The sequence below is a fragment of the Gekko japonicus genome, unplaced genomic scaffold, assembly GCF_001447785.1.
Source record: "Gekko japonicus isolate JY-2015 unplaced genomic scaffold, Gekko_japonicus_V1.1 scaffold1621, whole genome shotgun sequence".
Lineage (NCBI taxonomy): Eukaryota > Metazoa > Chordata > Lepidosauria > Squamata > Gekkonidae > Gekko > Gekko japonicus.
The window spans coordinates 355,672-378,407 of NW_015169826.1; the positions used below are offsets into that span (position 1 = coordinate 355,672).

Here is a 22,736-nt window from a genome sequence, read left to right on the forward strand (position 1 = left end):
CAGATGGGTTTGGGAATGAACGGCGCCTGGAGGAACCTCGGAAGCCGCGAGGGCAAGCTGAATGGGATTTCTAGTCGTGAGGGACCAGGGGGGTGGGCTTTGCCCATTTCCACAGCTGGTGGAAGACCAATACAGGAAACCTTTCAAATATATTTGAAGCGGAAATTAAAACACACATTCGCAGAATTTGGGGCGCATGTCTCTCTGCAGCCTTATTTATGAAAGCATTGGGAAGAGGTTTTGAAGAGCTGCCAACACTCTAACCCAGTTAGAATATTATAAATACGCAGTCCCAGGCAGCTCAGTTCAAAGGTATTCAGTGTTGAAAGCAGGACTGCAGAATGACTTGAGGGGGCATTTCTCCTGGTGTGAGCCTAGGCAGTAGCTGCGCTTGGCAGAGCAGTGTTCATTGTTTATTCTACCCGACGTGCAAGTTGGGTCCACCGCTGTCCACTTTCAGACCACTTTTGGACTTTTTGGTAGCCACTCCAGCCCTGTAGAACAGTCTCCTGCAAGAACTGTAAATCAGAACCTTGAGAAGGGTTGCATGTAGGGATGCCAGCCTCCAGGTGGGACCTGGGGATCCCCCTGGAATTACAGCTCGTCTCCAGACTGCAGAGACCAGTTCCCTTTGAGAAAATGGATGCTTTGGAGAGTGAACTCTGGGGCATTGTACCCCACTGAGGTCCTCGTCCTCCCCAGGGTCCACTCCCAAATCTCCAGGAGTTTCCCCACCTGGAGCTGGCAACCCTACCCCCCCCACAGCAGTGATCCCTCTAAGATGTGTGTGTGTGAGCAGCTACTCATGAACACAAGAAGGGCCCGCTCAGCAGCAGTTGAGCCGCGCAGGGTCTTGCACTGCCCATTGCCCACGTTAAGGTTACAGCAGTTCTGTTCTGCTCCGGATGTGAAGTGCTCCACTCAGTAGGGGGGAAACAATTAGAGGGAACATTGCCCCAAAGCCCACATGTGGCCGGTGGTTGGGTGGGCTGGCAACCCTTGTCACGTGACTGCAGGACAATGGGGAGGGGGGGCTTGCTTGTAAGGTTGGTTGGTGGTTTCAGTGTTCTGATTGGTTTTTAAACGGTTTTCGTTCTGGTACCCTCCCTGGCTCCCATTTGTTGCAGAGAAAGGCATGCCTGTAAATATTTTTAAGTCAATAGCACCATGCTTCCCTTGCTTCCAGCCTAACCCACGTCTGCTCTCTTTAGGGCTTCGGCTTTGTCACTTTTGAAAACAGCCAGGATGCCGACCAGGCACGGGAGAAGCTGAATAGCAGCATTGTGGAAGGGAGGAAGATCGAGGTTAGACTTTCCTTGGATTCTCGTGTGTGTGTGTGCATGTGCAGGATATTGGCAGTCATACAGTTGACAACCTCCAGGTTGGGCCTGCAGATCTCCCGGAATTATAACTGATCTCCAGAGGTCAGAGATCAGGAAGTACTGGGGGCAATCATGAGGGGCCGCTTTTATTCTGGATTGTACTTTCACTCCAATTGGCTGTGCTGAGCCAGTAGGTGGCACTCTCAAGCAGCTGTAAGTCACAGACTCAAACTGGCTCACCGGGTCCAGTCCGACATGTATCTTCATCTTCCTTTCTCTTTCCAACCCAGGTCAACAATGCCACGGCCCGTTTGGTCACCAAGAAACCCCCTGCAGCACCTGTGGTGAACGGTACGTAACCGGGGGAGAGCAAAACTCCTTTCCGTGTGTTTTTGAAAAAAGAAACGGCAGGACTCACGGGCAGGGTGTGCTGGTACCCTCTGATTTGCCCCATGGGTTGGGAGATAACCCCACACCTCCACGCCATTTTCCTGACCTGAAACAGTCCTGAAGAGACTATCTGCATTGTTGAGGAAACTTATTTGTGGACATCGGTAACTCCAAACCCATTTCAGATCAGGAAAATAATACAGTGGGGAAGACTTAATTTCCGCTTTCCCAGTGCCGGGGGGGGGGGGCATGAGGACAGTGTATACTTCAGGCCTTTTGTCTCCCACACATACACTGAGCTGTGTGGGAACTTTTCCCCGTGGGAGTGTCTTCTGTCTCTGTGAGGCATGCATGGCTTGGAGGGGAAGCCCTGCCTGATGTGCTGATCAACACGACTCATGTGGTCAAATACATACTGCGAATACACAGGGTAGAACTGGGGGGGGGGCGCTTACAGTGAGTGACCATTATCAGCCTTGGCTCTGGCCTGCTCTGGTGAAGGTGGGCGTGTGGACTTTTCTGCTGTGGTAATGGACAGGTGGGCGGGATCTTTATGAGGGTGGTCTCTGCTCTGATCTCTCCTTCTGCCTCTTGGCGTTTAGGGTGGAAGATCAATCCTGTTGTGGGTGCTGTTTATGCCCCCGACCTGTATACAGGTGAGTTGCCCATCCTTGTGCTTTCCATCCCCTCCGTGAAAATCCACGCCGCTAGGCCTCTGCTCTTTTCTACCCCTTTGTGCTCCATGTGCAGCTCGCCCTGCCCCCGTTCAAGGTGTGGTGCCTCAAAATCTGCTCCAAGGTCCCATTTTGGGTCAGTGACCCGGCCCAGGGTTGGCCCCATGCTGAGGCAGAGTAAGATTTTCGACATGCTGAAAAGGTGACAATAAATTGTCAAGAGGTGTTCTGGGTGTGTCCTGAACCTGTTCAGAAGAGGCTGTATCTGACATCTGTCCATGTATGATTAAGAACATAAGAGAAGCCATGTTGGATCAGGCCAATGGCCCATCCAGTCCAACACTCTGTGTCACACGGTGGCCCAAACCCAGGTGCCATCAGGAGGTCCACCAGCAGGGCCAGAACTCCAGAAGCCCTCCCACTTTTGCCGCCCCCCCCAAGCACCAAGGATACAGAGCATCACTGCCCCAGACATAAGAACATAAGAGAAGCCATGTTGGATCAGGCCAGTGGCCCATTCAGTCCATTAGTCGAGGTATGAATGCAGGAGGTGGGTGTCTCTGCTCCTGGCTTCCCAGACTTATTTTATTTTATTTATTTATTTTATTTCTATCCCGCAAGGAGGCTCAGAGCAGGTCAGAACAGGAATATGAACAGTAAAACCACATCGTAAAACCATAAACAATTAAGAAACTAAATTACAAACAGATGGCAGCCAGTAATAATCCATTGTGCTCCTTGCATTGAAGGGCAGGCGGACAGAAACATAGTAGTAGCCTGGTTACTATTGATGGAATGTCAAATAATCGGCACAGTCATCAGACCATGCAAAAATCAGAAAAAACTGTGAAAAGGGGATGCTTAATAAATTTCTTTAAAGAATAAAAAAATATGAAAAGTGAACAATGATAATATACACAATAATAGAAAATTTTGACGGTGATCTCCGGAATGTCTTGCCGTTTCGAAGGTAGATCTTCTTCCGAACAAAGATGTGAGACAAAGACTGTCTCTCAGTAATTCATTTCCTCTGGTGACGTTTCAAAGATACCAGAGAAGATTTTCAATATTCATAACAGCTGTAATGTCTAGTAGAACCTGCCAATCATCTTAACCCATGGCAGGTTTGTTCACATCTTCGTTCGGAAGAAGATCTACCTTCGAAACAGCAAGACATTCCGGAGGTTACCGTCATAATTTTCTTTTATTGTGTATATTATTGTTCACTTTTCATATTTTTTTATTCTTTAAAGGAATTTATTAAGTGTCACCTTTTCACAGTTTTTTCTGATTTTTGTATATACTATTGATAGAAACCATTGCCCTCTACACCACCAAACGAGTATGAGGGCAGTTTGGGCAGGAGGGGCCAGAATGAGTTGCCAGTTAGCCAAAAGCCTGGCGGAACAGCTCCGTTTCACCTAAAGGGTCTTTCTGACTCAGTAGTCAAAGGACTGGCACAGTTCGAATACGGCAGGAGGCCAAAGATGGTTTGGCCTCACTGCCTGGCTTTTGTCTATGATACTTCTGCTGCTGAAGGTATCTCGAGGCTTTCTGGCAGAGGCAGAATTGCCCATGATGCTGGGCTTATAAAAGGTCCCAGGTATGTCCCCATTCAGACGGGTCTACTGCCGTGGTTTGGGGCAGGGCTTTTGAAGAGGTACACGTTCCCATGTTTCGAGAGCACACCAAAATGAACCCACTCTGGGCTGAGAACTTCCACCCAGTGACGTCTCGGAATTCCCCATCACTGCAGCCAAGTGATTGAGATCTGCCGTCGCCCCTCCCCCATGTAGAAGAAGAAGAGGAGGAGGAGATTGGATTTCTGTCCTGCCCTTCACTACCCAAAGGAGTCTCAGAGCGACTTACAATCTCCTTTCCCTTCCCCTCCCCACAACAGACATCCTGTGAGGTAGGTAGGGCTGAGAGGGCTCTTTCGAGGACTGCTCATGAGAGAACAAGTCTGAGAAGACTTGTAACTGCCCCAAGGTCACACCAGCAGCTGCATGTGGAGGAGTGGGGAATCAAACCCGGTTCTCCCGGATTAGAGTCCACGTTCCTAACTACTACACCAAACTATAGGCAGTCGCATCAGATCCCTTTCCCACCAACACAGAATTAGGTTGTGAAAACTGCACTCCACGACAAGGCTTTATGTAGCTAGACAGTATATTTGTTATAGAGTACAGTGGCATGTGCTCAGGGGCACCAGCCAACTGATTAATGTTAACTTGGATTCGTAGTTGCTGGGGGCTGCATTTTGAAGGCTCTGGAGGAGTGATTGGGGACTTTGTCCAGAGGGTGGGGTGAACAGGTCTCCTTTGTCTTCACCATTTCTACCGTCTAATGGAATGTTTGTTCTCTCTCTCTCTCTTTCTCTCTCTCTCTCTCTCATGTGTCCCCCTTCACCAGTGGCTAGTATCCCTTATCCCATGATGGCCCCAGCCGCCCTGGCCTATCGTGGGGCTCTCCGAGGGCGTGGCCGAGCCACTATCTACAATCCCATTCGAACAGCACCCACCCCCTCACCAGTTCCAGCCTATGGCAGGTGAGCATCAAAGGGACAAGGAGGGGGTGGCCCCTTTGAGAAGCAGGTCACGATTATTCACTTTAAAATTGTGTCTGAAAGTCACAGGGTGTTGTCGTTTTCCCCCAGAGTGTTGGGCGGTGTGCGTAGGACAGCCTGTGAGCCCAGTAGAAGGTAGTAGTCAGCCACCAGGACTGTTTCAGCCACTCCAACTCACCAGCCACTCTTCAGCACTCCACAGCAAAGATAAGCTCTGTAAGGGGAAACCGTGAAGTTCTCTGGAACTAGAGGGGCTTTAAAAGGTTTCAGCAAAGAATAGTCTGTTAGAGCTACTATCCATGGCAGCTAAATAGAACCCCCAGGTTCAGGAGCAGTGTACCTCTGAATGCCAGTTGCTGGGAGATAAGTATTGAGGTAAGGCTATTGCTGGCTGGCATGCTTCCTAGAATCATCTGGGTGCCTTCTGCTGGACACAAGATGCTAGTCCACATGGACGCAGGGCTCTTATATTCATCTGCAGAGAGAGATGGACTAGGGCTCAAGCCTGCCTCCAAGTTATGCCTTGATTTTTTTTAAAGCCGTCCCCCTTATCCCAGAGGAGTGGTGGCTCTTTGCAGTTCCTGAATGGCGACGGAAAGGCATTCTGCAGCTGCTCAGAGGAAAATAATCGTTGCGAGGGCTGAGTGGAGTTTGGTAATGGGGATAGCGAAGTTGAGGTGGGGTGTGGGGGAGAAGGATACAGACAAAGGAAAGGGGTGGCCGACGACACTGACTTCTTTTCCCCCAGCTTTCCGTCTAGCGTGCTGTATCCAGATGGTCTCTACAGTCCTGACCTCTATGTAAGTCTTTGTCAGGGTGTCCTTGGGGCTCAGGGTTCAAGGGTTCCGTGCCGGTTGTCTGAAGGTGGAGGGACGGGAAGTGCACTGGCCTTCTGGGTCTCTCGAGGCAAAGGAAGGGCCACGAGACAGATCTCTGGGGCAGCACTCGAGGGGTGTGTTTGCTCTCAGGGTCGGTGGTCGCGTGCCCCGTGGGAGGGGCGATGGGGTGGTCTGGGAGGAATCTCAAGTCGGTTCAGGTGGGACGGCTGGAGTCTCCCGAGGGTGGTGGGGACTAAGGAGGAACCAGTGGGTTTGGGCCTTGGAATGAAGGTCCATGCGCGGTTGGTGTGTGTGTCAGGATGGGGGACGTTCCATCCTCCTGGTTGGCGGGGGAATGAACTGGCAGGATCCAATCCCGCGTCTGCCTTGGCTGTCATTCAGCAAGGGATACAGAGCTGTAACAAGGAGGTCTGTGTGGAGGATTTGGGAGCAGGGGCGCCTGGGATATTCATGTATCCTGGACCCTTAGACTGATTTTCCGTTTTCCGCACTGCAGGGTTACCCTGCCGCTTACCGAGTGGCCCAGACGCCCGCCGCTGCAGCAGCAACGGCAGCAGCCTACAGCGACGGGTAAGTCTGAAACGTGGATGGCCCAGGCTAGCCTGATCTCATCCGACCTTGGGAGCTATGCTAGGTCAGCCCTGGTTAAAACTTGGATGGGAGGCCACCGAGGGACTCTGTGGTTACCCAGGGCCACGATCAATGCTCCCTCTAAGCTGTGGAGTCTTGTGAGCAAAAACTCTACTTTGTGAGCTCCTGGCATTAACGTTGCGAGTGAGCCATTTGGCAACAGCATAAATTAGTTTGCTCTGGAGCCATCCTCCCTGAGCTAAGACAAAAATGCGTGAGCAGAGGCTAAAAATCTGTGAGCTAGCTCATACTATGGAGCTGTGGTGGCTCAAGTGGTTAAGACGCTGAACTGCAGGCTGTGGAAGGTCGGTAGTTCAGCAGTTCGAGACCCGGGTGTGTCGCATGACGGAGTGAGCTCCCATCTCTAGTTCCAGCTCCTGCCAACCTAGCAGTTCGAAAGCAAGAAATTGCAAGTAGATAAATAGGGACCACTTCGGTGGGAAGGTAACAGCGTTCCGTGTGCCTTGGTGTTTAGTCATGCCGGCCACATGACCACGGAAACATCTTCGGACAGCGCTGGCTCTTCGGCTTTGAAACAGAGATGAGCACCGCAACCGGAGAGTCGGACTCGACTGGCTTTCAAGCAAGGGAAACCTTTGCCTTTAGCTCATACTAACTCAGCTTAGAGGGAACACTGGCCACTATGCAGAGGAAGGCAATGGCAAACCATCTCTGTTAGTTGCTTGCCTTGAAAGCTCTGTGGGGTTGCCGTAAGTCAGCTGCGACCTGATGACACTTTACACACACACACGTCTGAAACAGAAGAATCTGTACTATGGTTGCCATTCCCCAGGTCTGGGCAAGGAATCCCCCGGTTTTGGATGCCTCCAACACACTGACCTCACATGGAAGTGACGTCATCTCATCAGGGACGTCTCATGGTGACGCTCTGGTTTTTGGGCAAAACTCTATGGTTTGATCCCGATTTTACCATAGACTTTTGCCCAAAGACCAGAGTGTCACCCCGATGTCACCGGCGTGATGACATCACTTCCAGGTGATGGCAGCACATTGGGGACATCCCCGCCCACTCCTGGAACACCTCCCAGATTCCCCCACCAGCCAGAAGAAGGGACTGGGCAACCCCCATTTGTAGGGTGTCTGTTTCAATAGCCTTAAGCCATTTCCTCCATGGCCTCTCTCGGGTCTTTCTCCTACAGGTATGGACGAGTCTACACTACCGCTGAGCCCTATCATCACGCAATGACCCCTGCCTATGGAGTCGGTGCCATGGTGAGCCATTGTATTAGCGGGCAGGGCATCTTGCTGGTTGATCATTGAGTCACCAGAACTGGGTGAGCACGGAAGTGCTCTCTTGTCCCAGTCCCTCGTTGCAAAGCAGAAATATCTATTCCGCAGCATCCCCGCAGGTCAGGCTATGCCATTTGGACCCCAGTGCTGCAAACACGGGCTGGGACAACCAAAGGGAAATTCTCCCAGAGCTTATAGCAGAGTTCAGATGAAGACCACAAGACGAATTATAGCGAAAGATGCTGAAAAGTAGGGTGGAGGAGTGGTAATTTCTAAAGTTCACTGAAGGAGAGGTCAGGGTTTCCTGAACTGTCTTCATTGGTCTTCATGACGTCAGCACATTGTCATGTAGCATTATGATGTCATTCCTTTGATTGTTTGGGATTGTCCATGTGACTGGTGAGCGACACAGAACTGAGCCGTCCCGCTCAGTGAGGTTTTACTTAAGTGCAAATGCCGAGTGAGCTGAATCAGGTTTGGGATCTTTCTTCCTAGGCCACTCAAAATTTGGGAGGACATCTTCAAAATTCCCTCCAAGTTTACTTTGGACCAGTCAAATTCTGACGTATAGGTTTAAGGAGCTTTGCACTCCTCACCCTAATTAGTCCTGGGTGTAGAGGGGTGAAGGCCTGGAATACTTCATCAGGGTGATAAAGGGATGGCCAAACAGGCAGGATTGGTGTGTTGAGTCTACTGCTTCTCTCCTCTATCCATAAAAGTGAAAGCCCTCCTTTTGAGAATGTCATTTGGGATGTTATTTCTCATTTCAGACAGATAACCTGAGGTTAGGCTAAAATCACATTAATCCATCCATGAGCACACCGTGATGTCCTTATGTTCTTTTTGCAATCCTTGATTGGCTGGGAGGGAAAATTTGAGTGAACAGCATTTGACACACACACCCCCTCGAACATTCTCACAATTTTAATTCTGTTTGGGCAAATAGCCCCCTGCCCCACAAAAGCAGTCATTTCGTCTTGAAAGTTGAAGTGGGTGAAAATTTAGCACAGTTTGATTATTTTCCAGTCCTTAGATTCCTCAGGAGAACTTCAACAACTGCAGAGGGTAGATTCTCTTTTTAATTTCAAGAAGGATGCCATAGATAATAGTTCTTGAAAAAACATCCGAAGAAGCCCCGACATTGACTATCTGGTAATGGACCATTCAGTCAAAACAAAACTCCAGAAAATTGATAGTGGGTGATGGACGTAGATGTTAGGTTGAGGGACAAGCTTTGATATGGGGCATGGCACACCAGTTTATGTGGGCTGAAAAAGTAGGTGTATAAATATCCTCTTGGATGTTATGAAAACCAAAGGCTTTTCAGGGAAGAAGACCTCTGGAACTTTGAATCTCGCTTGGCTGCATCGGCTTGAGACAGCCAGCAGGTGGTAGTACGGAGCTGTCTATGAAAGGTCTCCTCCTCAAATAACCATTCCTAATTCCTTTTCGATTCCCTACTCCCCACCTCTATCCAAGGCTCACTATGCCCATGTTCTCTCTTCCTGGCAGGCCAGCTTGTACCGCGGAGGATGCAACCGCTTCACTCCATATTGAGGGACCAAGCAATGGCGCTGAGTGACTGGGAGGAGATTGTGAGCCAGCAATCATCCGTGTGGCAGGATCCTGCACTGAGAGCCTTCCGCGTGAGAGAGAGTCAGAGCGAGACAGGCAGGCAGACCCTTCTCATTCGGTCGTACGGAGACACGGGGGACAGCCAGAATGACACCACTGGACGGTTCTTCCAGCCACATGATGACCTTCCATCATTACTCTGAATTCTGATTTCTTCTGTTAGTTGCTGTGGGGGCAGAGAGGTTGTAGGCAAACCAGATTCAAATCCAGGACAACTTTGTAGTGTGTGATCACAGCTCCTCAGGTGCAGCTCCTGCAGTCCATGAAACCCACAGGATAAAAGGACAGCAGGCAGGGGAAAGTAGGGATGACCTATCTTCTCTGTGTTGCCTACGATTGCTAGGCCTCCCACTGGGGCAGGAGACCTTCTGCTGGCAACCCTTTTTGCCTGCTGCCACTCTGAGTGGCATCAGGAGAAAAAACACTGGCGTCACATGTGGCATGAGGTCACTTCCAGGGGAAACCTGGAAGTGAGTCCTGCCACTCTAGGAATCACCAGAAACTCTGTGGTTTTATCATAGTTTCTGGCAGTTCCTAGAGTGATGTGACATCTTTTCCCATTTCCCCTGGAAGTGATGTCAGGGCATACAGGATGCTGGCACTCCCATGTCCTTAACCCCCCAAGCTCCTGCCAAGGTGCCAGACATGGACTGGCAACCCTCGTGCCACCTAGTGTTGTAAGAGAGAGGGAGGCTTCTGTTCCTATTTGTGTATACACCTAAATCTTTTTCAAACCTTCTGCACTATCATTTTTATCACTCATTTGTCCCTCTTGCTTCAGGGTTCCCCCCCAATGTGTTTTGCTCTCTCTAGTAGTCCTAGAGGGAGCAAAACACATGTGGAAAACAGGGGGCGACCCAAAGCAGTAAGGACAAGCGAGTGACAACAATGACAGTGCGGAGGTGGCCCTAATCTGTTAGGGCTTCTGAAGAATAAAAAGCTTGAACAAGTGGTAGGCTTCTGGAAAAGGAACTCTCCATACCTGCACAAGATTACGGTTCTTGAGAGAATTTGTCAGAGGGGGAGGGCATGAGTCTTGGGTGGCCACGGTGCTTCCGGCTGACACACAGAGGTTTTTTGAAACATCAGCAAGGCCACCCCAGAATAAGTCCAGTTCGGGATATAACAACGTTATGCTGGGTATAATGGCTGACTGTTCTATTTTTATTTTCTTAGCACAAAATAGGAGGCCGAACTGTTAGGGATTTGGGTGCTTCCGAGGGCAAGTCTGTGCTGCAGTTTGATTGATCTAGCCTTCTCCCTGAGAATCTTGGGTACTGTAGTTCGGAGGTGCTGAGAATTCTGTCTGAGACCTCTCCCCTTCCCCCCAGACTGTGGCTCCTGAAGATCTCTTGAAAGAGGAAATGACTGTTATGCCAGTTAGCATCTATGGTTTAGAGCAGTCATTTGCGGATCTCCCTTTCCATCTCTCACTGCCTGTCCTTTCCTTTCTCTTAATCCTTTATATTCCCCCCCACCCCTTCATGCTGTGTGCCTTCCACTTTTAATCTTTGCGTGTTCTCCCCGTTTCAGATCTGCTTTGGGTATCAGCTCGAGAAAGGCAGTGGCTGAAGCCAGCTTCTTCTTTTTCTGTGAAAATGCTCAGGATGTGTTTTTTAAAAAATATTATTATTATTTGTAAAGGGTGGGAAAGATCATAAATATCTGCAGACTCTACTCCCCCCCCCTCCCATTGTTTTTAATGCTGACAATTTATAACTTGGAGGGGGGGGGCAGTAATTTTGTTGTAGCTGTGAACATGGCCTCACATTTCCGGGATCTGCACATCAGTCACAAGAGGCTTTTCAGGGATCCGTATTTTGCAGCGTTTCCTCCACTGACGCAGAGACAGACTCTGTGACGGAAACAGGTGCAGGCTGCGTGCGCCTTGGCGCAGGTCTGCCGCCCCCGCGGCTTTTTCATAGCAATAAAGGTATCTATAAAGGAAGAAAGCATCCCTGATGAGGCCTTCACTTTCCTCCTGTGGACGCTGACCCCAAAGCAGACGCCGCTCTCTCTTCCTAGCGTTCTGTCTCTGCTCTTTCCGGGCTGGAACGTGTGGCCATTCCGACCCAGGGTCACGGCACAATATCTCAGGGAAAAACCCTTTCTGAATCGCTGCTTGTTCCTCTCTCCACTGTTTCCTTGTCGTTGTAATAAAAATCCTTGTTCTGGCTAATTTCTATTACTCTCTGCCTCTTTTTCTTCCTTCCTTCCTCTCTGTTGCTCCCTCCTTCCTCGTTTTCTTGGCCAGAGTGATCAGTCGCTTGCTTCTAGCTCTCTCAGCTGTCCCCCCCCCCCAGAAGTTGAAGGTGGCTTCCGTGAGGGATCACTGTTTGTGGCGGTGTGCACTCCTCCCTCTTTGGTAAACAGGGCTGCCTCCACAGGGCTGTCTTTCACCGCCCCGGCTCCTGAACAAGAGCGGTCTTTTCTTGGAGCATCTGCCTGGCAGCATTCTCCACTCGTGTGCCTTTCAGCCTCCTCTGTTTTGCTGTGATCTCTTCGGGGAAGACTGCAGTCAAAGCAAGGCTGGGCACCGTGTGGGTGGGTAGGCGGGCGCCCGTTTTGCAAACCCCCCTGCCCAGATTGGTGCCATGCAACACACATCATTCCCTCTTGGCCACCCAACCACTGGAGGGATTTCTGAAGATATTGGGCGCTGCTGCAATGCTGTGACATCTGCAGTAGCAATGACTATACCATGGAGAATCGTCACCCTGTGGAAACAGCCCAGATCAGGCAGGTTTTCATATCTGAAAGAAACTAAACCTGTTTGAAAGGATGCGAAAGAGGGTTGGGGTGTGTGTGTCTGCACACTGTGGCAAGTGATGCCGTTCTTATACCCCTTTCAACTATTTTTTTAAAAACTGCCTCTCTCCAGCCTTAAAGTAGTTGAGTTTGTCCATTCCTGAGGCAAGCAGTGGACATCTAAGCACAGGAGGGGGGGGGTCATAGCTCCATGGGAAAGTACACTGCAGGCCTGTAGCCAGGATGTTGTGGCTTGCGGGGCAATTTTTTTTCTGGTCGGGCTGAAGTTCTCAGTGCAGAAAGACAAGCCAGAATTCTGAGGATTGTGACTCGGCTACTGTGGAACCAAGCCTTTTAAAATCAAAGCATTGAGGCTTCTGCAAATCTTAGTCCCAGAGTATGACAATAGCAGCAAGGTAGAAGTTGAAGGGAACTTCTTGAGGCAGTCTCTTCTCTCTCTGAGTCTTCCCTAGCTGTCTGTTCTACATAAGTGTTCTTTACCATTTAGCCAATAGAAAGCTGTTACCAGGATAGATCTCTAAATTGCAAGCTGTCAGCCACATTAGATGACAGTTCTCAGCTGCTGCAAGTTAATCACTTCTGCCAGCCTAAGCAACAATTCTGATAACAAGCTGGCAGGTGGAGCTGATGACTTCTATAGTTTAGAAAGCTAACACTTAGGCAGAAAGACTCTCTTAAAGGAGACCAGTTTCTTGACACAGAGCTAGAAGGGATCCTAGAGGTCACCTACTCCAACCCCCTGGTTCAGTGTGGGGATTAGTCAACTACAGCACCCCACTATGCTTAAAGGAGCACACACCTTTAAAAAATGTTTTTAAATTATTTTAAAAAAGCATTTACGGGAGAAATTCTTGTGGGGCTGTGCCTTTAAGAAAGGGGGTGGAGCCCCCCAAAGCCCTACCTTAACTACAGGCCTGGTACACTGTGCTTGGCATGCAGAAGGTCCCAGGTTCAGTCCCCAGCATCTCCTTTTGTACGGTCTCCTAGGCGAAGGCTGGGAGAGATGTCTGCCTGATGACCAAAGAGATGTGATGTTTTCAAATGAGTCGCGACCAGGTTCTGTGCAGCTCCAAAATGGGGTAAATAGTCCCTTTTCCTGGGCTGCTTTGGCTCAGGAAAATGATGCTGGCGGAGGCAGAAGCCCCTTCTCTCTCTGCATTGTGGTCCTGATCTGACTTGGGCTCCTGCGGTGCTTTCAAAATTAGTTCCTTATGGCTGTGAGGGAAGGCAAGTCTGGTCTGGGGAGCCCCAACCCAACTCATTTGTAAATATCACGGCTAGTTTGGTCCTGAGACCCAGGACAACCGTTTCTGGCCAGAGTAGGTAGTGCTAGGCTAGATGGTCAGTGAATAAGGCAGCTGCCTGTGACTTCAGGGCTCTGCTATCATAGAGCATCAGTGTAGGGCCTGGGTTCTGATGTAGCCAATGAACTGTGTGAAACACCATCCAAGTGTTGGAGGTAGAAACCGACTCTCAGCTCAGCACCCCAAGAGCTTCCTTGTTTCTTCTGAAGAGAGAGCCTCTAGCTCCCACGGCTGTGAATGTCTGGAACCAGTTGGGTGATGCCAGCTGAAGTCATGAAAAACCAGATGAGAGGATGACTAGAACTCCCAAAGATCAAGGGTGCGCCTCTGATGCACAGTCTCCCTGATGTTAGCCTGTAGAGACACACTTTCACACACGCTAAAAAATGCCGTTTCAATCTATTTCAGCAACTTTGCAAGTGGATTTTGCCGTGTCACACTGTACAATGCAGTTGCAAAGTGGACTGAAAGTGCCCCGACCTGGATCGCCCAGGAAAGCCCGATCTTGTCAAATCTCGGAAGCTAAGCAGGGCAGACCCTGGCAAGTATTTGGACGGGAGACCTCCAGAGAATACCAGAGCCGGGAAGCACAGGCTAGCTGTATCAAGCCACTTCTCTGAATGTCCTCCGTGCCCCAGTAGGAGTCGCCAGAGGTCGCCTTGACTTCCAGGCACAGGCACACACACACTCACAAAATATAACCCCCCCCCAAAAAAAGTGGATTTAAAGTGCGTTATTTAGTGTGTGTGAAAGCACCCAGTATATCTGCAGATAATCCTGGCCTTGGTAGGGAGGAGGAGAATGGCTGGCCTGGATTAAAACTCAGTCGATTTCATGGGGAAGCCCACTGCGGGGGTGGGGTGGGGATATGCCCACTTTTGTCTCTTGGAGGAAGGAAACGGCATTCTGTTGGTGACGCTTGGGGCCGAGACATGAGACATGCTTGGCGTTGGGGAGGGGGATAATAAGTGCCTTCATATTGCTTGCTCTTTCTCTACTCGTTCCCTGCTTACCTCCCCCCCCCCCCCCGGTGAGGATAATAAGTGCCTTCATATTGCTTGCTCTTTCTCTACTCGTTCCCTGCTTACCCCCCCCCCCCCGTGTAGGCTTCCTCCACGGGACCCCTCCTCCCATAACATTCGCTCCCATTTCAGACTGGGAAGTAACACTGGTAAGACTAGGGCTGCAGTTTAGGTTGCCAACTCCAGCTCAAGGAATTCCCGGCGTTTTGGGGGCAGTGCCTGGGGAGGCCAGAGTTTGGGGAGGGGAGGGAGCTGAGCAGGGCTGTGATGCCACAGAGTCCCCCCTCCGGAGCCTCCCTTCTGTCCAGGGCCTCTTGACCTCTGGAGACTGGAGATCAGTGGCAATCATGGGGGAACTCCAGCCCCCACCTGGCGGTTGGCAACCACAGCTGCAAGGAAAGGCTTGCAGAATCAAACTCGGTGCTTGGGCGTGCTTACTAGGAAATAACCCCCGTGGAACGCAGAGGGGAATATCTCCAAGTAACCAGGCAGGCCTGTGACTTTACAGCAGCATCCCTGATTCCAGGACGATTTTCTTTTACGTAAGGCTACTTTTGATATTGTACTTCCTCCATTCTGGGGGCATAGTAGGACTTGCATGTCCTCCTGCAACCTTTTGAGTCCAGTGGCCCCTTTAAGACCCAACAAAGTCAGTTCAAAAGCGTGCATGCACACGAACGTTTATACCCACAATTAAACTCTGTGGGTCTTGAAGGTGCCACTGGACTCAGGTTTTGCCCTATTGCTTCAGGCCAACACGGCTACCCACCTGACTCTGTCTTTTGCAACCTGTAACCGCTTAGCGGTTCTCATCTGGGTTGGCTCACTCACAACTGTCTTGCAAGGCGGGCACTTCTCTGGAGAAGCGAGGGGAGCTGAGGTCTTGCGAAGAGTTTGGGACTGAGCTTGGCTTCCAGATAACATTCAGTTTGGTGTAGTGGTTAAGTGTGCGGACCCTAATCTGGGAGAACCGGGTTTGATTCCCTGCTCCGCCACTTGCAGCTGCTGGATGACCTTGGACAAGCCATATTTCTCTCAGAGCTGTTCTCTCAAGAGCAGTTCTCTCAGAGCTCCCTCAGCCCCACCTACCTCACAGGGTGTCTCTTGCGGGGAGGGGAAGGGAAAGGAGTCTGTAAGGTGCTCTGAGACTCCCAAGTGAAGTCTGAGTATAAATCCAATCTCTTCTTCTCCAAACCCAACCCAGAAGGAACAGAGGTTGGATGGAATGCAGCTCAAAGTGGATGGAAAGGGGGTGTTTTGCACCTTGTTGAAATGGGGGATCGGCCGGCACTTGCCTTCTAGTGGTCCCTGCTCTCTCCGTGGCACGCTGGCGCGCTTTCTCTCGCAGTCGGCTCTCTGCTTACCTGCTCTTGCATACCCCCGCTTGCCCACTCGTTCTCTTTCTTGGTCTCCATTCTTGCTTCCTCTCCTTCTGGCAACTGCTCCTCTCCCGCCACACCTGCGGTTTTGCTTTCAGACTTGCATGCCTGCTCACCTTCTTCTCTTTGCTTGGCTTCCGTCCTCCTCTTCTTTGCATAGCTGCTTTGTTTAGGACTGCTGAGATGTCCCATAATAGTGTCATACAGTCTCGTAGCAACGCTGTTCTTTGGTTTCTTCTGGGGTCTAAAGGAGATGTGACCACTTCCCACATGTATCTCCCCCTCAAGGTATTTGGAGGGGGGGGGTTGACCAAAAGCAGCCTGGAAGAGGGAGGAGGTCTTTGAGTTTAAGTGGAGAAACAGCAGGAAGGAGGGACTACTTAATCCTTTCCCCTCTGGGCTGGTTTTCGGTTAATCCCTTTCCCTAATCCCCCCCCCAATGGGATATTCTGTCCCCACCTGGAGAAAAGCAACTGATAGGTAGGTTGGGTGGGGGGGGACTGGACTGAGGGAAGAGGTATTCAGCAGCCCCTCCCCTCTGGCTCCTTGCCTGCTTCAAGTCACAGCCTCCCCAGGGTACTTCCGAGCGACAAAGAAAGAGAGGGGAAGAAGCCCATAACTTGGTGTCGCATCTAATTTGACCCTCAGCCTCTTGCTGTTTTCTTTTCTTGTGTGCTCTGTCTCTGTCTCTCTCTCTCTCTCTCTCTCTCTCTCTCTGCTCTCCTTGGCTCTCTGCACCGGCTCGCTCTCTGCCTTGACTCACTCACTCTTGCTTGCCTCTTTCCTCTTTTTCCTCTCGCATTTGCTTCTTCACTCTCTTTCTTCTGTTTTCTCCTACCAATCCTGTTGGCCTGTGTTATGCTCCTAGCATGGTATCTGCAGCCATCCCATGAAAGTGCAAGACCACCGCTGTCCGTTACCCTAGAATCAGGGCACCGTTGGTTGTGCCTCTTCGTGTTTGGTGTAGTGGTTAAGTGCGCGGACTCTAATCTGGGAGAACCGGGTTTGATTCCCCACTCCTCCACTTGCACCTGGCTGGATGACCTTGGGCAAGCCGTAGTTCTGATAAGAGCTGTTCTTGAAAAAAGAGCAGTTTCTGTCAAGAGCTCTCTCAGCCCCACCTACCTCCCAGGGTGTCTGTTGTGGGGAGGGGAAGGGAAAGGAGTTTGTAAGCCGCTCTGAGACACTTTTGGGTAGTGAAGGGTGGGGGCATAAATGCAATCTCTTCTGTTATTCTTCTTGCCTCCAGCGTTCCCTGGATCACAATGAATAGATCTCCAGCTCTTGCTTGACTGCAGCAAAATTACCATGGGGCCTAGCCCTCTTTGACTGCTTCCACATGGGGACTATGCCCTGTTGGGGCCTCCTTGCCACCGCAAATGCAGAGGCATTCACAGCAACAATGATCATCCACACTGGCTGGTTCTATTTTTCCCCTCCCCAAGTCCTTACACCGGCCATTCCTCCCTGTCCCAGTGCTGCCAAAGGGCTTTTAAAAAATTCAGCTCCTTCTTGTCCACACTTTGGGCCATCCCGCTTTGATAATTTGATTCCAGAAAGACTGGATCAAGGCAGGCTCTGGAAACATTGGAGCAGAGCAGGGCGAACCATGGAAAGTGACCAAAGGGGACTGGGGGGAGGAGAACTTCAGGGGTCTGGAGACTGAGCCCTACGAGGAAGGGCTAAGGGCCCTGGGAATGTTTAGTTCTGAGAAGAGGAGATTGAGGGGGGGCATGATTCTCTCTTTAAATATTTGAAAGGCTGTCCTTTGGAGGAGGGCAAGGAGCTGTTCCAGTTGGCAGCAGAGGATAGGACCCGAAGCAAAGGGTTCAAATTACATGCAGAAAGGTATCGGCTGCATATGAGGAAAAACGTTTCCACGGTCAGAGTGGTTCAAAGGTGGACTCAGCTGCTTAGGGAGGCGGTTAGCTCCCATTCACTGACAGCTTTCGAGAAGAGGCTGGACGAATATTTGTCAGAGATGCTCTAGGCTGGTCCTGCATTGGGCAGGGGGTTGGACTAGATGGTCTGTATGGCGCCTTCCAACTCTACGATTCTGTGTGGATGCTCTGAAAAACCCTCCTGCTGTTTGAGAGGCAGAGGAGAACAAACTGTGCAGAAGCAGCTTTGGTGTGTCTTAGCTCTGCTGTTCCCTAGCTCACAGACTTTTAGCCTCCGGCTCACACATTTTCGTCTTCGCTCAGGAAGGAGGGCTCCAGAGCAAACTAATTTATGCAGTAGCCAAATCGCTCGCTCTCGACTTTAATGCCAGTAGTTCACAAAGTAGACTTTTTGCTCACAAGACTTCAGAGCTAAGAAGGAGCACTGCTTGGCTCTCTCCTGCTTGGCTTGTGTTCTAGCCCTGTTCTCCATTTACTTTCTCTTGTCTCTCCCCGTTGTGCTTCTTTGGTTCCTCTCTTCTTCAGGCATTCCCTCTATCTTCCGTTGGGCTTCTTTGGTTCCTCTCTTCTTCAGGCATTCCCTCTATCTTTGACTTCTCTGCATTGCATGCCGCTTCCACTTTCTTTGATCATCGGTGTTTTATGGTACCTTCTGCATAGATTTGTGGCCGCTCAGGAGTGACTTTGCAGCCAGTACGACATTGCCCCGGGGTATCTGAATGTGGTCTTGAGCTGCACCTTTTCTTCCCAGTTGAGAAAATGTGGAGTAAATGCTAAATGCAGAATGGGGCTGAGTTACCATGACTCCCTCCCTTTCTCTCTGCCTGCCTTTCCCATTAGTTTTGAGCTTTCAGTCTCTGCCTTTATTTCCTTGCCTGCTCTATGTTCTGTTGCCTTGTTGCTTGCTTGCTTGCCCCCCTCTCTCTTTGCTCTGTTGCCCTGTCCCCCCCCCTATCCCATTTCTCTCTCTCTCCCCATGTATGCTAAAAGATCTGCCAATGCCAACAGGTTGAGAATGGATGAGAAAAGTGACCTTTTAAACAATTTCGGTCCCTTTCAAGGGCTCTCTTTAAAGCATGGCTTCTTCATGGGCCAGTCATGTGCTCCTTGTAAGGTGCTCCCGACCAGGATGCCTTAGTGGCTGCAGTCAGACAGAATTAAGTGTGCCTTAGTCTGCGCACTGAAATCGATGGGCTTAAATGCCCTTGGCTGTGTCGGATTGAGGCTGTGGTTCTTATCATGTATGTGGCTTAAAAGGTGATGTATGAAGTGGTGCCACTTCTGTGGGCCATTTCAGACAATAGTTATTAGTTTTGGGTCCTATTTTCCTGTCATTGCCTGTGGCCCTGATCCAGTCTCATTTTTTTTCTCTTTTCTTGTCTTCCTTCATTCACACTATTTATTCTTGATTCCTTATTGCTCTTCTTTCCTTCTGATTTGCCTGCTTTCCTTTCATTTTCCTAAAGAAAGCAACTTTCCTCTCTTATCTGTCCTCCTTCACTGTTCTTTATCATGTCCTTGGCTGCCTGATCTTGCATACTTTCTTTCACTTTCTTTCCATTATGTTGCTTTCTCCTTGGATCTCTTGGGTCTCATTTGAACTCTCTTCTATTTAGTTCCCTAAATGTGTGGGTGGGTGATTGGTTTCAAACTGTTTCTTACCCGCTTTATCTTTCTTCTTTTGTTTACTTATTCTCTCTCTCTCGGGGCTGAGTTACCATGACTCCCTCCCTTTCTCTCTGCCTGCCTTTCCCATTAGTTTTGAGCTTTCAGTCTCTGCCTTTATTTCCTTGCCTGCTCTATGTTCTGTTGCTTTTGCTTGCTTGCCCCCCCCTCTTTGCTCTGTTGCCCTGTCCCCCCCCCATATCCCATTTCTCTCTCTCTCCCCATGTATGCTAAAAGATCTGCCAATGCCAACAGGTTGAGAATGGATGAGAAAAGTGACCTTTTAAACAATTTCGGTCCCTTTCAAGGGCTCTCTTTAAAGCATGGCTTCTTCATGGGCCAGTCATGTGCTCCTTGTAAGGTGCTCCCGACCAGGATGCCTTAGTGGCTGCAGTCAGACAGAATTAAGTGTGCCTTAGTCTGCGCACTGAAATCGATGGGCTTAAATGCCCTTGGCTGTGTCGGATTGAGGCTGTGGTTCTTATCATGTATGTGGCTTAAAAGGTGATGTATGAAGTGGTGCCACTTCTGTGGGCCATTTCAGACAATAGTTATTAGTTTTGGGTCCTATTTTCCTGTCATTGCCTGTGGCCCTGATCCAGTCTCATTTTTTTTCTCTTTTCTTGTCTTCCTTCATTCACACTATTTATTCTTGATTCCTTATTGCTCTTCTTTCCTTCTGATTTGCCTGCTTTCCTTTCATTTTCCTAAAGAAAGCAACTTTCCTCTCTTATCTGTCCTCCTTCACTGTTCTTTATCATGTCCTTGGCTGCCTGATCTTGCATACTTTCTTTCACTTTCTTTCCATTATGTTGCTTTCTCCTTGGATCTCTTGGGTCTCATTTGAACTCTCTTCTATTTAGTTCCCTAAATGTGTGGGTGGGTGATTGGTTTCAAACTGTTTCTTACCCGCTTTATCTTTCTTCTTTTGTTTACTTATTCTCTCTCTCTTCCTTTGTTTACTTTTTCTTTCTATCTTTACTTTTGCTTCCTCTTCCTTTGTTGACTTTTTCTTTCTATCTTTATCTTTCTCCCTTCCTTTCTTTGTTGACTTTTTCTTTCTCTCTCTCTCTTTGTTTACTCTTTCTTTCATCCTCTCTCTTTCTCTTTCTCCCTCTCCCTCTCTTTCTTTACTTATTCTTTTCCTTCCTTCCTTCCTTCCTTCCTTCCTTCCTTCCTTCCTTCCTTCCTTCCTTCCTCTTTCTGTCTCTCTTTCTCTGATTATTCTTTCTCTCTCTTTCTCCTTCTTTTCTTACTCTCTTTCTCTCCCTCTCTTTCTTCCTTTGTTTACTTTTTCTTTCTATCTTTGTTTCTTTTTCTTTCTCCTTCTATCTTTGTTTACTTTTCTCTCCTTTTACTCTCTGTCTCTCTTTCTTTACTGTTTCTCTTCCTTCCTGTCTTCCTTTGTTTACTCTTTTTTTCTCCCTCTCTCTCTTTACTTATTCTTTCTTTCCATTCCAACCTCCCTCCCTCCCTCTGTCTTTCTGTATTTCTTGCTATTTGCTTATTCTCTCTCTCTCTCTCTCTCTCTCTCTCTCTCTCTCTCTCTCTCTTTCTTTCTTTGGTGTAGTGGTTAAGTGTGCAGACTCTAATCTGGGAGAACCGGGTTTGATTCCCCACTCCTCCACTTGCAGCTGCTGGATGACCTTGGGCAAGCCATAGTTCTGTCAGAGCTGTTCTCTCAAGGACAGTTCTGAAAAGAGCTCTCTCAGCCCCCCCCTACCTCACAGGGTGTCTGTCGTGGGGAGGGGAAGGGAAAGGAGTGAGGGGCAGGGTATAAATCCAATTTCTTCTTCTTCCTCTTGCTCTTCTTCCTCCTGCTCTTTCTTCTTCCTCTTCTTCTTTTGTCCCTCCTTTCCTTCCTTCCGAATTGAGTGGATCAGCAGCTGCTTGCAAGCTGGTCACTTTCACTGCACCCTCACTTCCTGTGAGAGCAGGGGGAAGCAAGGGCAATTAGGAGTTAAAGATCTCTCCCCCTGTACAAGGTTGGTAGCAAACTTTAAGCTGCCAGTGCGGACTGTCCTGGTAGTGCTTCGTAAGTGGGGCATTGCTACCACTCTTCGAAGTGATGCTCTGTACACAGTCTCTCTTTCTTTCTTGCCTCCTCTTCCTTCCTTTCCCTGTGCTGTATCATGCTTCCTTGGCCCACAGCTTCTTTAAGTCTTTCCAGAAGTGAAACTTAAATATGAACTGGCCAGGTTGCAGAGATGATTTCTGAACTGTCCCTCGCATTGCCTCACTCATATGTGACATTCAAAACAAAGAGGTGCTGGGATGCATCTCGGAGGGGCACCTATGCAAACGGCCTTGCTTGGCTGGCTCTTGGTTTGACTCCACGCATCTTCTGTGCTCGGCTTTCTCTGCTCTGTGTACCTCTGTTTTCCTTTTTTTACCTGGCTGATGCCATTTCTCTTCCTTCTTTGTCTTCTGCTTTTGCACTCTCTTCCTTTGCCACCTCCTCTTCTCCTCGCTGATTTCTGCTGTTGCTGCTGTCGAAGTCTGTCTCTCTCTCTCTCTCTCTCTCTCTCTCTCTCTGTAGTTTCACAAGACTACACAAGAGAGGGTGGAGCTGAACAGCCTGCTTTGATGCTTTTCTTATACGGAGCCCTGCATGGAAGCTTTGGGGATGGCTTCTCTGACATGCCTGGCTGGTTTGTTGTTGTGCCTTCGTTTGCACTCTTCTTCTTAGAGCAGGTTGAGTGTCTGTGCAGTGAAAAGCAGGGGCATCATGTATATCAGGCATATCCTGCATGGCATCCAGGGCCAGACCTTAGCCCTGCTGAGGCTAGCAGTGCAGGAGAAGGCAGCAGGCTTGCCTTATGCCCATCGTTGCCTTCCAGACCTGCATATCCCCCAATTGGGTGGGCTTACTAAATCTCTCACTTTGGTGGTGGGAGACTTCCTGCCCCCTGCCTGCCTGCTGCTGCTCATCTGGGCAGTGGGGGATATGCTGGAGAAGACTGGGGGTTGATTGGCCGTGTCATGTTCCCCTTACACACAACCCAGAAATGACATCATGTCTGAAATTTCATGTTCCCCTTACATCACTTCTGACACAACCCAGAAATGACATCATGTCTGAAGGCATGCTAGCATTCGCCCAAGACTCTGTGGTTAAAGCTAGAGTTTGGGGCAAATGCTAGAGCGTCACCAGCAATGCAATGACATGATTTTGAGCTCGCTGATGACACCACCACTGCATTGGGTTTGGGGGAGGGTGCCTCAAAAGCAGTCTCCCATGTTTGCCAGCTTCAGGCTGATCTCTAGGTGAACCCCTGAGATGCTGGCAGCACCCCTGGGACTTGGCTTGCTCTGAGCATGTCTGGCCAAGTCCAGCCCTCACCTGCTGCCTCATTTGGTTTGCCGGGACATCAAAGTCCTCACAGGTA

The 22,736-nt window shown here is 49.6% G+C and overlaps 1 protein-coding gene across 3 annotated transcripts in view; it reads left to right on the top strand.

The window, feature by feature from the left end:
- The window catches only part of LOC107115524 (RNA binding protein fox-1 homolog 1-like), a 42,605-nt gene extending 32,791 nt beyond the window's left edge, over positions 1-9,814 (top strand). For all 3 annotated transcript variants that reach the window (XM_015417246.1, XM_015417247.1, XM_015417249.1), the window contains exons 5-12: positions 1,212-1,304; positions 1,613-1,673; positions 2,315-2,368; positions 4,799-4,934; positions 5,701-5,752; positions 6,288-6,361; positions 7,582-7,654; positions 9,185-9,814. In XM_015417246.1, coding sequence (XP_015272732.1) covers positions 1,212-1,304; positions 1,613-1,673; positions 2,315-2,368; positions 4,799-4,934; positions 5,701-5,752; positions 6,288-6,361; positions 7,582-7,654; positions 9,185-9,229 — 588 coding nt within the window. In that variant the 3' untranslated portion in view covers positions 9,230-9,814. The remainder of the gene's footprint in view (positions 1-1,211; positions 1,305-1,612; positions 1,674-2,314; positions 2,369-4,798; positions 4,935-5,700; positions 5,753-6,287; positions 6,362-7,581; positions 7,655-9,184) is intronic.
- Positions 9,815-22,736: the final 12,922 nt, after the last annotated feature.